At 38.5% G+C, this 15404-nt stretch overlaps 1 protein-coding gene across 3 annotated transcripts in view; it reads right to left on the bottom strand.

Moving 5' to 3' along the window:
- Positions 1 to 15404, bottom strand: part of FAM107B (family with sequence similarity 107 member B) — a 66348-nt gene that overhangs the window by 7500 nt on the left and 43444 nt on the right. For 2 of the 3 annotated variants that reach the window (XM_060778214.2, XM_060778213.2), the window contains exon 2: positions 4988 to 5171. In XM_060778214.2, coding sequence (XP_060634197.2) covers positions 4988 to 5171 — 184 coding nt within the window. Of the gene's footprint in view, positions 1 to 4987; positions 5172 to 8950; positions 9046 to 15404 lie in introns of those variants that run through there. The other variant, XM_060778211.2, reaches the window with a different exon arrangement.

Below are 15404 nucleotides of genomic sequence, written 5' to 3' on the forward strand. Positions count from 1 at the left end.
TTTCACTTCACTTTCTGTCCCTGTGGTATTTGGATTTTTTTGTGGAAAAAAGGATTGGTGAGAAAGCTTCAGTGGAGACACTTTTTCCCTATGATAACTGTTCCAGTCAAGCATGTAACTGGGGAGGGGGGGGGGGCTTGAGGGGCTTCAGCCCCCCCCCCCCCCGAAATTCTCATGGTGGTTCGCGAAAAGGCCTTACTGGTGCATTATTTAAACTGTTATGTTTATTCATATCATGATCTGATCACCATACTCAATATATCCCAGATGCATGTAAGGTTTGCTAGGGTAGACCCTCTTTCACTCAGACTCAGCCCCCCCCCCCCCCCCGAATCAAAATCCTGGCTACGGGCCTGGTTCCAGTCAGATGTTTGTAACTTGGGGGCTGCCTATACTGCAGTATCTAGAATTATTTACATGAATGATCACCATAGTGACACCTTTGTTTTCTAGAAAAGTACACAAATTTAAGTTTCCTGTACAAAATTATTCAAAATATTGTGTGTACATTTACCTTTAGGCTACATGTAAAAGGTGTATATAAAGCATAGATGAATTTCATGTTTAGACTTGAGTTCCAATTCCAAGATATCTCATTATGTATATGTAAATATTCCAAATCCCACCAAACCCAAAAAATAGAACACTTCTGGCCCCAAACATTTTGTATAAGTGATGCTCAGATTTAGAATTATGCTGCTTCTCCAAATGTTACTGAAATGTCATTCCCATCAGCTTTAACCAGTACTGCCAATAAGGACAAATATTGGGCATTGAAGTCCAACAATATCTGGAAGACCATGCAATTCCAATTCCAAAATAATAAGTAAAGGTGGCTGTGATGTGCTTTTTGCAAACCGTAATTCCAATGAAAATCCAGAATTAGAATTAGGTACTCTGTCATGAAGAATCGTGACAGAAACGGAAATACCGAAGAGAAATGTACTGTATGATACGTGTGTGAGAGAGAGTGTTCTTACAAAGAGAAATGGAAAAGACTTCTGAATACTAAGAAAGATTTTACATTAATGTATGGACATAGTTCAGTTCCTGAGCCTGCTTTAAAATATTGTAGACTAAACATGTTAAATAATCTCTCTAACTCTTTAATAACATTTTCCAAGGTGGTACTTGGACTTTGATGTTTAATCCCATCAATTAACAGTAGAGCAAACATTGCCACCAATTTTCTCTGAAGACACTTGCAAAGAACACACATAGAATTTTGTTAATCGTTTCAGAAATATTCAGTATCAGGGAGACTATAAGAATTTTCCAACTTTGCCAACTATCTGGTTGGAGCGACTGACAGAACAGAAAAAGTTACATTTATCTTAAAGATCAATAAGCAGGTCAACAATCTGGTTGATCTGCTGTTGATCTGCCTTCTTGCAGATCTAAATAAATTACTCCTACTGAACATTTAGTGCTGGTATTGCATTTATATCATGTAGATTTACTTCTGCTTTGCTATGAATTGTTCACATTCTATTTATCAGTGGCAGAGCTTGAAGAAACATTACTTTTCTGGCTACAATTCCCAGATTCTCCCAGTTAGCATGTGAGTTTCTGGATACATATGAATAAAACCTAGACCAGTCCATGAAATTTCAGAACACATCTGTTGCCATTTTGAAATCTGTATCAAGAAAGTGAACATAAATTGGGGTGAAAAGACCAAATGTTTCTGCATTTTTCCTCTTTGCATAGGTAAATAACAGTGAATCACTGGTATAGAGAGGCCCATCCACATATACTGGGTCTAAAGAGGCTTTAGATCAGGGGTCCTCAAACTAAGGCCCAAGGGCTGGATACGGCCCTCCGAGGTCATTTACCCGGCCCTCGCTCAGGGTCAACCTAAGTCTGAAACAACTTGAAAGCTCACAACAACAACAACAATCATAGAATCATAGAATCAAAGAGTTGGAAGAGACCTCTTGGGCCATCCAGTCCAACCCCCTGCCAAGAAGCAGGAATATTGCATTCAAATCACCCCTGACAAATGGCCATCCAGCCTCTGCTTAAAAGCTTCCAAAGAAGGAGCCTCCACCACACTCCGGGGCAGAGAGTTCCACTGCTGAACGGCTCTCACAGTCAGGAAGTTCTTCCTAATGTTCAGATGGAATCTCCTCTCTTGTAGTTTGAAGCCATTGTTCCGCGTCCTAGTCTCCAAGGAAGCAGAAAACAAGCTTGCTCCCTCCTCCCTGTGGCTTCCTCTCACATATTTATACATGGCTATCATATCTCCTCTCAGCCTTCTCTTCTTCAGGCTAAACATGCCCAGTTCCCTAAGCCGCTCCTCATGGGGTTTGTTCTCCAGACCCTTGATCATTTTAGTTGCCCTCCTCTGGACACATTTCAGCTTGTCAATATCTCTCTTGAATTGTGGTGCCCAGAAATGGACACAATATTCCAGATGTGGTCTAACCAATCCTATCTCATCAGCCAAAAGCAGGCCTACACTTCCCATTGAAATACTAAGTTTATATTTGTTAAAATTTTAATTATTGTATTGTTTTTAAGTGTTTTTGCACTACAATAAGATATGTGCAGTGTGCATAGGAATTCATTCTTTTTTTTTTTTTCAAGTTATAATCCGGCCCTCCAACAGTTTGAGAGACTGTGACCTGACCCTCTGTTCAAAAAGTTTGAGGACCCCTGCTTTAGATACTATTTTTCTGATCTTTAATCACCTCCTTGGGTTTCTCTCCAAGAAGAATGCAGGATGTTCTCCAAAATTTCCTTTGACAAGTCCAGTTTGGGAACTAGAAAATTTGGAAAACATACACTGGATGCCTGAAACTTCACCTCTTTTCAGGAAGACTCAATCTGCATTGGAAGGGACTCAAGGCTCTCGGATGTTATTACTTTAGTTCCCTTCTTTGAAACAGGGGAGTCAGCATGGTGTTGTGCTTTGAGCATTGGGCAAGGACACTGGTTCAAATCCCTATTCAGTCATGGAAACCCACGGGATGACCTTGGACAGGTGATGCTTTCTGAGCTACAGGCAAAAACAAACTCCTACTGAAAAATAAGCTAATATCTAATCCCATCAAAATTGAGTTGCTGAATTGAATGGGAATGTACTAAGTCAACACTTATGTAAATTCAGTTGATTTCATTTATATATTCTACTTGGCTGGCAACTGGATTTAGGCCAAAGTACCGATCTACCCTACAAAATTGTTATAGGCAACAGTTGTGTATTCACTCATGCCATCAGGGAACTATGACCAGCAAGCAGAAGCTTATTATCATTCATCTCTTGACAAAAAAGTCAATACAGGGTGCAATATATGATCAATGCAGTACAATCCTGCAGTAAGTCCAAGTGAATTCTGCCTGTTCAAGCATATCTTTGAGGCAACGATGATGATGATGATGATGATGATTATTATTATTATTATTATTATAAGTATGGCAAAATAAACTCTAAATGCTTGAGGACTTGGCAGTTTTTGTTCTAAACTATGGAATAGAAATGCAATGCTACAAAGCTAAATCATACCAGGAATGATGAAAATGCCATCTTTATTTTATCTTGCTAAAGAAAAAACAGGTTGACTTTATCTCTCAAAAGATAATCAAAATAACATTATTGTAATTTGTGTTGCTCTCCCCTCAGTGAATATACATCTTCTGTGAACTAAACAACATTGCAAAAGGTCATGCTATTGATTTTCTTACTATAAAACACTTAACTGCACTGTTGTTTACGGAACTATCAATTCAGATGACAGCCTGACATATATGGATGCTGCACAAATAGGACTTTATTAAAAGGAGCTTAACTTTGGACAAAGTCACATTATGTCCCATGAAACTAAAGTATAAAACCTCTTACAGAATTGCATGGATTTATCTCCCTGAACTGCAATTCCACATGTTTATTTGCCTCCATCCATTATACTTTGGAATTCTTCAAAATGCTCTCATGTTATTCTTCAGTAAAATACTGAACAGAAATATTGGACTTAATCCCTTCCCCTATTGGCATTCCGTTTGATTTGTGTGTCCTCTTATTTAGATTGTAAGCGAGAGGGCAGGGAACTGTCAAATTAATAATTTCTAAGCCTCTCTGAGAGTGTTTGTAGTCGGGGAGCATAGTATACTCTAAATATGTATCAATAAGTATTTATTGAAGAAGTAGGAGAGATTTCTGCCTACCTTCCCCAAAGAAGAAAACATTTCTATTGTGTAAAAAAATGGGGTACTGTCCTTGCAAGCAATATTCATATCATGATTAAAAATGCAAAAGGGAGGGAACCTTTTTTCGTTTCAGAAGGGGCTTGAGAAACTGCAAGTCGCTTCTGGTGTGAGAAAACTGGCCGTCTGCAAGGATGTTGCTCAGGGGATGCCCGGATGTTTTACTATCCTGTGGGAGGCTTCTCTCATGTCCCAGATAAGAAGTTGGAGCTGAAAGACGGGAGCTCACCCTGCTCCCTGGATTCAAACCGCCGACCTTTCGGTCAGCAGTCCCGCCAGTGCAAGAGTTTAATCCACTGTGCCATCACGGCTGCTTAGAACCACATTGGAATATGCACTGTACTATTCTTGCTTTAACTGAAAGATTTAATCTGGAATTCTGGACTTGTCAAAATAGTATTAATAACCCAGGATATTGTAGTGATGGCTCTCAATGGCATTGGTTACTTGATCCAGAACCACTCTGCAGGGTCTTAAATAGGAAAAATAAAAAGAAATTCCTTTCTCCTACCAATGAAAGATGATGTCCTTATGGTATAATTGAAGGGTTCTTTATCCTCTCAGATGATGGGGGACTATAACTCCCAGTATCTGTGACCAGTGGCCATGTCGACAGGCACTGCAAGAAGATGTAGTTCAACAATATTTGGAGGGCTATAGGTATTCCAATATTGTTTTACTCTGAAAGTGTATGAAAACGCACCAGGATCGAACTTCTTGTTTACATGTGATTGGAAATGTAAGCTACATTAGTTGATGTAAGTACAACATTATTTCTTACCTTTTCTGATTCATTCGGAGTTCTCTGTGGAGGTCTTGATGATTTCGGGATGTTTTTATTGGATTAATTAGTTTCTGAGGTCTAATTAATTCAGGATTGTCCTCATCTATATAATCTGGTTCTGCCATGATACTTCTTGGAATAAAAGGAGGCTCTCTGAATTCCGAATCCACAATCAAGATATCTGTAATACAGAAAACATTCCTGTTCAGTTTTGTGGAACAACAGAAAAATGTTATCCAAATATCTGCTAACACTGGTACACTGTAGGCATTAAAGAATTATTTTTTAAAGTTAGCAAAAATTCCTTAATAATAATAATAATAATAATAATAATAATAAACCTTTATTTATACCCCGCTACCATCTCCCGCAGGACTCGGTGCGGCTTACAAGAGGCTGAGCCCAAATACATCATAAAACATAACAACAACAAACAACAATAAATTCTAGCTACCATGCTCTTAAATATACAGATTAGTATTCCAGGTTCATATGGATATGCTTCCTTCTTACAATACTGTCAGTCCCTGGGTTATGAACAAAATATGTTCTGTAGGATTGTTCTTAAGTTGAATTTGTATGTACAGGTACATATTTTAATTATAACTGTCATTTTTTTTAGTTTCAGATAGCATGGAGTAACACCCCTGTAATGTTTGCTTCGCTGTCTGTGCTCCTGTTCAGAAGATTTCACCTCACTTTCTGTCCCTGTGACAACTCGATTTGCAAAATTTTGGGATGATGTAGAAATAAGAATTGGTGATAAGGTGTCAGTGAGGCATCATTCTTCCTTACAGCAGTGAATTTCTCTTCATTGAGATAGATTTCCTCTCACCCTATCTGTAACAAGGAGCTGGATGTTTGTAACTGGGGGACTGCTTGGACATAGTAAAAATACCCAACTTTGACTCTTGGACACTTGGTCTGTTTATGGTCGTCTTCAAATCTTGTACTGGAATATGGTATATATGGGCTGTATGTATGTGTGTGAGAGAAAGATACCCTAATATCTACAAGCCTAGTGAACAGGACCTTCTGCAATTTCTACAAGATACCAGTTGCATATTTTTATACAATACTGCCCACTTTGATAATTTTTCTTCACATAATACATGCTATCAAATCACTTGACACAGAAAACATTTTCTCAAATGTACCTTCATGTCAGACCAGCATATTAGCCACAGGACTTACTACTACTAATATGACTCCGCCTACTGCTACTACATTTATTATTTCCTGCCTTTTTTCCTGTGTGGGACTCAAGGCAACTTAAAGCAACATAGTTGAAAATTCACAGGATATAAATGTTGAAAAGCAATTACAATGTCATAAAAATAAAATTCATTCATAACATAAGATTATTAAAAACAACAACACATAGAACACAATCATACAGTTCTTCCATTTAAAAAAAGCAATTTCTCATGGTCCTGTTGGAATAAAATGGGTTTTACCTGCTTGCAGAAAGATAAGAAGGGGAGTACCAGTCTAGCTTCTCTGGGAAATGGGTTCCAGAGCCTGAGAGCAGCCCTTTGAAAAACTTTCTCTTGTGTTCCCACCAAATGTATCTTTTAGAATGGTGGGTCAGAAAGAAGGATCTCCTCCAAAGATCTCAAAACCTGAGAAGGTTCACATGGGAGAATATAGTTTTCAAATGATCTGGACCTAGACCTTTTGTCCTTTTATAAGGAGTTGTACTCTCTGTAGTTTTGTCTCTAATTGACTGCTATCACTGCACAAAATCACCCTGGGCTGTTTGGAAGGCCGATTCACACCCAGAACCTTCCCTATGAGAGTTGGTGGACTAGTTCATTCAACTTTGAGCTCTGAGCTGGCTGGAAAAAATGTTTCAAGAAGAAGAAAAAATGATGTTGCCTTCCACACCTTATGCTCCAATTCAATATTTCTAAAATAAGCCAGTTAAGGACACCAGAAAGGCCTCTCTGTTCCAAATAAATCCTGAAAAGGTTACCAGAAATATCCCAAAATTGGCAATACTCCTCTGAAGTAAAACATAGATGCTATTGGATTTTGAAGCAAAACACAGAATCCAATAGGTTCTGTGTTTTGCTTCAGATGAGTATCACCAATTTTGGGGACTTCTAGGAATATGATCCCTTTCATTTTCATTATAAACAAAAATGTTAACAGTCACTGACAAAGACTGGGAAAAGGGGGAGAGGGCCTGCATGCAGGATTGCTCTAGATCAGGGGTCCTCAAACTAAGGTCTGAGGGTCAGATATGGCCCTCCAAGCTCATTTACCCAGTCCTCTCTCATGGTCAACCTGTTAGAGACCCTAAATTGAGTCTTCTTAGGTCCACATCACAGGAACACGTAAGGAAGGAGACAGTCCCAAAAAAGATTTTAAAAGCCAAGGTTTATTTTAGTTTCTTCATGAAGAAGACGGACAGCCTGGCAGCATACGCAGATGCTACCCTTCAAGTGACTGCCACACCCCTCCTCTTTTTCTGCTGACTTTTATACTCAAGTAATAGGTCATGGAAAGTACTCTCTTTCCAGCCCCTCTCCCTTGACCTTTTGATGGAAAGTACCTTCTTGTACCTGCAGACTCTGCGCTTAACCACAACCTTTGAACTTAACCACAACACAACTTCCAACCTCTACATGTCACATCTTGTTTCTTAAAAACATGTTCTTCCCTGTTGCTCCTTTTCTACAGAGAAAGGGAATATTTCTCTTTTGCTGTTAATTTCATTCAAAGCCCCTTGCTTAGCATTTGCAAATTCACCCAAAGACCCTTTCAAACCTAAGTCTGAAATGACTTGAAAGCACACAACAACAATCCTATCTCATCAGCCAAAAGCAGGCCCATACTTCCCACTGAAATACTAAGTAGTTTATATTTGTTAAAATTGTTCTTCATTTTAATTATTGTATTGTTTTTAAGTGTGTTTTTTCCCACTACAAATAAGATATGTACAGTGTGCATAAGAATTCATTCATGTTTTTTTTTTCAAATTATAATCCGGCCCTCCAACAGTTTGAGGGACTGTGACCTGGCCCTCTGTTTAAAAAGTTCGAGGACCCCTGTTCTAGATATTTACATATTTACAGGTTTGTGTATGCTACGCATGAGATGAAAGAAAAACCTGCTGGAAAACTATCTAGACAAGGGAAATGAGGATGTTTTCCCATAACATTAAATGGCATAATTACTGGGCCAAGTTGATTTTTGTTTCAAGGCATGTTAATGTGTCAATTTGTTCACTACCAGCTATATCATCCAAAAGAAAAAAATGCTTATTTTGTTCATGTTTTTCTCTTAGATTGTAACACACTGTCACAAAATGTCCACAGCCTTAAGCACTTTGACAGAAAAGCAGTATATATTGTTAATGTAGTAAGTGACCAAATAGACTTTGGAAACTCATTCTGCATCCAGAATTTGCATTGCACACAAGACAAAGCATACAAGATTAAAAAGAAATACTACCCCATTATATTGTAGTTGCTTATAACAGTATCAGTCAGAGTGGACAACGGCAGCAGCTTTGTCAGACGGAACGACTAGGTCAATCCCCCCCCCCCCCCCCAAAGTACACATATGGTTTCTATATCCTGAAATTCCATCTTATTTTTAGGTTTGCTCCATGGTCCCTAAAGAACTTCAAAAGACAGGAGTATTAGTCTCTGAGAGACTGAATCTACAAAGCTAAACAATACCAATTGAACATTTTGCTCCAAATGCCTTAGAGGTACATCTCAAAAACCTTGAAATTTTAAATTGTTGGTTGGTCCGCTATGTCTCCACTCTCATATTATGTGTCCCTATATTTTACCATCATAAAAACAAAATCGTTGAGGCACAAAACTAGTAGACTTTGCCCTCTACACAACATGGAGATAGGTATTTCAAAAGGTAAATACAGTGCACTAGACATGGCTTTCCAAGATAGCTCAACTACAGATAGACATATTTAAAGAAAATACTAACCTCTCTCACTTGGCAAACAGAGGAGTTTAAGGTTCCAGACATTTCTATATAAATTGCTGCAACTCAAAAGGATTTATATAAAAAAAATCACTTTTAGCAGATAGCTTGTACCCAATGTCAGTTTCATTTATAGCTGTTTAAGGAATGTAAATAGCGAGCCATTGGTTCAGATTAATTATTAAGCTAGAAAAACATTTCTTTCCATGCAAATAGACTTAGAGAGAAAGGCCTGCTGGAAAATCTTTGTGGGAACTGCTGTTTTAAGACAGTTTGCAGGTGGGGGTTCTTGAAACATAGTTTCTTTTCCTTGCAGGTGTGTAGGGAATGACTGTTATATTGTTATTGCGTGCTTTAGGGCAACCCTAAGGCAACCCTCTTGTGAAGGTTTCTTGTCAAGGTTTATTCAGAGGGGCTTTGCTTTGCCATCCTCTGAGGCTGAGAGGGTGCAATCTGCTCAAGATTATCTAGGGCAGTGTTTCTCAACCTGGGGGTCGGGACCCCTGGGAGGGTCGCTTGGGGGGTTCAAAGGGGTCACCAGAGGCCATCAGAAAACACAGTATTTTCTGTTGATCATAGGGGTTCTATCTGGGAAGTTTGGCCCAATTCTACCATTGGTGGGGTTCAGAATTCTCTTTGATTTTACATGAATTATAAATCCCAGCAACAGCAACTCTCAAATGTCAAGGTCTATTTTCCCCAGCAGTATTCACATTTGGGCATATTGAGTATTTGTGCCAAGTTTGGTCCAGATCCATCATTGTTTGAGTCCATAGTGCTCTTTGGATGTGGGTGAAGCACAACTTCTAAACTCAAGGTCAATGTCTATCAAACTCTTCCAGTATTTTCTGTTGGTCATGGGAGTTCTGTGTGCCAAGTTTGGTTCAATTCCATTGTGGTGGAGTTCAGAATGCTCTTTAATTGTAGGTTAACTATACATCTCAGCAAACTATAACTCCCATATGACAATATGAATCCCCTCCCAACCCCACCAGTATTCAAATTTGGGCATATTGAGTATTTGTACCAAATTTGGTCCAGTGAATGAAAATACATCTTGCATATCAGATATTTACATTACAATTTATACCAGAAGCAAAATTACAGTTATGTAGTAGCAATGGAAATAATTTTATGGTTGGGGGGTCACCACAACATGAGGAACTGTGTTAAGGGGTCACAGCATTAAGAAGGTTGAGACACACTGACCTAGGGTGTCTCCATGTCTGAACAGAGGTTCAAACCTTGATTTCTGGCTCATATTCCAACACTCAATAAGTACTATACCATGGGAGAGTATAAATCAGGAAAGCCCTTATTTAATCTTATCTCATCCTGCCCACTTTGCAACCTGAAATGCCCTACATAAAGTTGGTTTTGCGGAGTATTTAGAAAGTGTAGCTGGCAAAAAAGCATGAATTTACACTTTACAGCAGTGGTTCTCAACCTGTGGATCCCCAGGTGTTTTGACCTGTAAACTGCCTTGAGTCGCTTGCGGGGTGAGAAGGGCAGTATACAAAAATAGTAAATAAATAAATAACTCCCAGAAATCCCAGCCAGTTTACCAGCTGTTAGGATTTCTGGGAGTTGAAGGCCAAAACATCTGAGGATCCACAGGTTGAGAACCACTGCATTACAGACTAATCACAGCAGTCTTCGATCTATTGCATTCTCTTTCAGTTTGCTTTTTGGTTGAATTCAGGGTGTTGATGCTTATCTAAAGTCCTCACAGTTTACAGCTAGGATATCTGAACAGCCACCAGCTCCTTTAAGAATCTGCCTGTTTATTGTGATCATCCTTCCCTACCAAAAGGTTTAGTTCACAGGAATGTAGAATAAGGAACTTTTCTATGGAAGTACCATGTTACAGAATTCCTGCCCAAAACATTATATAGAAAAACATCTTTATTACATTATGTTTTTAGCTCTTTTAAAACAATTGAGAGTGGTACGTTAATCTCAGCTCTTTCTTTTATTTTAATACGGCTGAAGTTTTGGTTTGAGATTTTGTTTTCTTTTGTAAACTGGCTTGGAATACTTCTTAGGGTAAGAAGCAGAACAGAAACATTTGCATTTATAAAGGAGCTTCCAGATCCTTTCCAGTTCTATGATTCTATGATTGAAAGATTTAAAAGGCTTCTTATTAAACAAAAATTGAAATAATGGTGTTTTTTTTTCTAGGAACAGCAGAAAAGAACTTTTACTTTCCCTTCAGAATACAGAGGTTATGTGAAGAACCAACAACAGTGGCAGAAAGCATCAAAAAGAGAGTGCACATAGAAAGCATTAATTAGTTTTAAATTCGTTTTTTCTTTTAATCATTACATGTAGCCCGCCATTGTCACTGTGATTGTGTTTATTATAATTTTATATTGCTATGCATTCACATGTTTTATGTAATTATGATGTTGTTGTTTATTGTCTGCGTTTTTGGTTTGTGCTTTTGGTTTTATTTGCTGTAATTTGTTGTTTGGGTTTGGCATCATTTAAGCCGCCCCGAGTCCCCACTGGGGAGATGGTGGCGGGGTATAAATAAAAATTATTATTGGGTTGTTGTAGGTTTTTCCGGGCTATATGGCCATGTTCTAGAGGCATATTCTCCTGACGTTTCGCCTGCATCTATGGCAAGCATCTTCAGAGGTAGTGAGGATACTTGCCACTACCTCTGAGGATGCTTGCCATAGATTCAGGCGAAATGTCAGGAGAAAATGCCTCTAGAACATGGCCATATAGCCCGAAAAAACCTACAACAACCCAGTGATTCCAGCCATGAAAGCCTTCAGCAATACAAAAATTATTATTATTATTACTATTATTATTACTATTATTATTATTATTATTATTTCTATGCTTCCAATAAAGTGAGCCAGGTTGAATATGTCATCGCTTTCACACTGTGAAATAAGTCCTACTTTACATATTATATCACCAGTAAAGAAAGTCACTTCTGCACATGTGAAGATACCTGTATCTAATCCCAAAATTATACCTTCCCTTTCTGCCGTACCTGGAATTATTCCTTGAATGCTATGAACCTCATCATTATAACATTCTCCAACTGTATAGGGTGGGATTCACAAAGAAGTCTAAGCAGTAGACAGTTAGTCATGCCAATCCCACAGTTCAAATCCTGCCAGCCTTCCTGAAGTCTGTAAAGGCACTAGCCGAAGCAGTCTGTAAGAAAGTGTTGCTTGTTTTAAATACCAAGTGTCAGCGCAAATGCTTAAGGTTAATTATTGTTTATCTGATCTTTTGTATAGCAGGCAGCTTTTCTCACAAATCCACCCCATTCCGAATAGAATTAACTGGGGAAGCTTAGGTGAATTTACAAGCTTGGCAAGGGATGTACTATTATTCTAGCCATGCCTGAAACATAAAATCAGAAGATTACCACCAAATGTTTTCATGATTAGACGGGTGGCAAGAATGGTCAGCTGGGCACACAGTTAGATCCAGGAAGCATGGCAATCACTACAGTAGTTAATGGAGCCATTAATTACAGAAGGGCAGTGTATGAAACTTTGTGCCCACGCAGACTGGAGGGTAAAGAAAAGGCATGTTTATTCAACGTTTATAGTAAAAATAGACATCCCAAATACAAATATATTGTCTGTTCCATCTCTTACATGTGTCTGATAATTACAATAATTTCAGATGACATATTATATAGTACAAGTGCATATATCTAATGTCAACAAAACAGCTTGATTTTCCCAGTCCGTCAGTTTGCAAAAACAGAAGGAAGGTTACATGAAAGGATCTTCACTTTAAGCAGGTATTTCATAGAATATGTTCATAATCACATCTGCCTGGAAGTTCAGACAGACAGCGCTTCCAGGCTGATGTCTTTACAATAAAACATCCTTCAGTGCCATGTTATATCTTCTATGTAACTCTAGAATTCGATTCTATTTTTATTTTAGCAATGGTAAGATGGCTCTGTTTTGCCACATTCTCCTTTACCTTCAATACAGTAGAAATGTGGAAAAATAATTCATAATTTGCCCTTTTGCTCAAAGTATAGGAATTTCAGCGACAAAGCAAGTATTCTCATGTACTTAGTCCAGCAGAGTCTAACTAAGAAAGAAATGAAGAAGCATGGTAGTTAGTTACCTTAAATGTTTCCTTAAAACACCTGAGCAAGCCATTTCGAAGAGCCTTCCAAAACAATGAAGATATTCCCTAGTTTCTCATAATACCTATCTACCACTGAGGAGAGGGCATCTTAACCTCCTGGACAAAAATTAAATGTAGGAAAGGGTACCATTTTGTCTTTAATTTATTTTTTTTTACTCTAATGTCAAGCATTTTCGTGGGCTCAAAATTACCATATGGGGAGGAAACAAACGTCAAGTGTTTTTGGAAGGAATGTTTCATATAGGCACCGGGATTGTGGGGCAGCTGGCTGAGTGTCAGCTGCATTAAGATCACTCTGACCAAAAGATCATGAGTTCGAAGCCAGCCCGGGTTTCCAACCAATTGTGTGTAGCCTGTTGTCGACCGTTGCAACCCGAAAGACAGTTGCATCTGTCAAGTAGGAAAATTAGGTACCACCTTAAAGAGTGTGGAGGCTAAATTAAATGATTTATGAGGCCATAAAGAAGACTCCAGCAAAGCATTCCAGCGGGAAAGCATGCGGGGAATGCGGAAGTGCTTCATCAGCGTTGCAGATGGACGATGAAAGCGACAGCTCCCCTGGCGGCCAGAAAAAGTTAAATAGCCTTTGTGTATGTCTGTATATGTTTGTATGTCAAAAATTGGCATTGAATGTTTGCCATATATGTGTACACTGTAATCCGCCCTGAGTCCCCTGCGGGGTGAGAAGGGCAGAATATAAAAGCTGTAACTAAATAAATAAATTAATAAATATAGATTCTTCATGGGGTCTGCTGTTCCTCCTCTTGTTCTGCATACTACATCGGTCTATTTCGTCTTGTAATCCTCCAGTCAACTTCTGTATCATCAGATGGAAGCTATCACAGAGGAAGTGGTGATGGCTTTGGGCACTGCATACCGCTTCGTTTTAAAGAATCCATTTTTTTTCGAGAAGTAGCCAGAGGTAAGATGTGAGAAGCAATTCAAGATGTATGTTGTTCTAATAGGATCCTATAACAGCGCCTAAAAGTAGACTGATAAACAAACATTAGCAGGCATACTGAGATAGTGTTCACCTTTCAGTATGGAAAAGGTTTACATCTCAGGCTTGCAAATGAAGCATAATGCCTAAGGCAAATGAACAGGCTCAGCTGCCTTTTTTTTTTTAAGTGGGGGTTGCAAGAAGGAGAAAGCAAGTCTAATTAAATTCCAATGTGGTTAGGTGAAGAAGAGAGAAAGGTTCTCCAAAAACCACCTTGGCCCAGAGAACTTGCACTCAACCAGAATATCACTGAAGGGACTTCTAGTGTGTCTTGATTCATAATATCCATCCTTACTCAAACAGACACATACAGTGTAGATGGGGCATGGAATTTTATAGTACGGGAATAGGAGGGAACATGCTAGGTCAGCATATGCATATGCTGTAAGAATTCCTCTGCGCCTGAAGAAATACACAAGAAATTTGTATGACCACAATTGCAAAAATGTAATAAGATTTTCATTAATATGCATCTAAACATTTAATCTGTAGTGCACTGAATATGAATCCTCTTCTGGCTAGAAGTTAACACTGAAAAGATCAATGTAGAAAATGTATCCACGGGACTATTCTGCATTAAACAAAGATGAGTACCACTATATATCTTGGCAAGATAGGATCTTTCAGACAAATTCAAGTGATGCTGGTGGTGTTGTGCCCATTTTTAAGCCTTGTTTTTGTGAGACAGAAGAATGTGTTATGTATGCGTGCGTGTGTATATATACATACCTATACACATGCACATATATATACATATGTGGTGGAGAGAGAGAGATAGTGAAACAGTGTCACCCAGTGGTAAAGGATTTATACACAAAAACAGAAAAATGTGTTTCAGCAAGCAAGCAAAGGAAAATTATTTCATGGAGAAATAAAAAGAGGATTGCCATTTCACATGGGTTTGACCAAATGTCAATACATCTTGCTCCAGCACAAAATCCATTTTGTTCATGCCTGTATATTCAACAGTGGAATAACCAGACTATCTCTTCCTCTTTATTTGTTATCATTTTGCTATCTTTTGAAAAAGTTAAGCCTCCCACAGAAAAGACTGAAAGAGCTTTCAGTCTTTCCTTTGGAAGATTGGCCAAATAAAACCCCCAGATAGCTTTGAATACATGTAACAGATTTTCCTAATCTTAGCTCAAAGCTTGGAAAAGTTACCATTTGTACCACAACTCCCAGAATTCTCCGACAACATGCCTAGTGTCTATGTTGTTCTGGGGATTCTGAGAAATGTAATCCAAAAGGATTTTTTCTGAGTTCTGTGTTGGTATAGGTTGCTCTGCGAAACTTTTCCCAAACAGACGTGGAGACAGT

This window comes from Anolis sagrei, chromosome 5 (genome assembly GCF_037176765.1).
Source record: "Anolis sagrei isolate rAnoSag1 chromosome 5, rAnoSag1.mat, whole genome shotgun sequence".
Taxonomy (NCBI): domain Eukaryota; kingdom Metazoa; phylum Chordata; class Lepidosauria; order Squamata; family Dactyloidae; genus Anolis; species Anolis sagrei.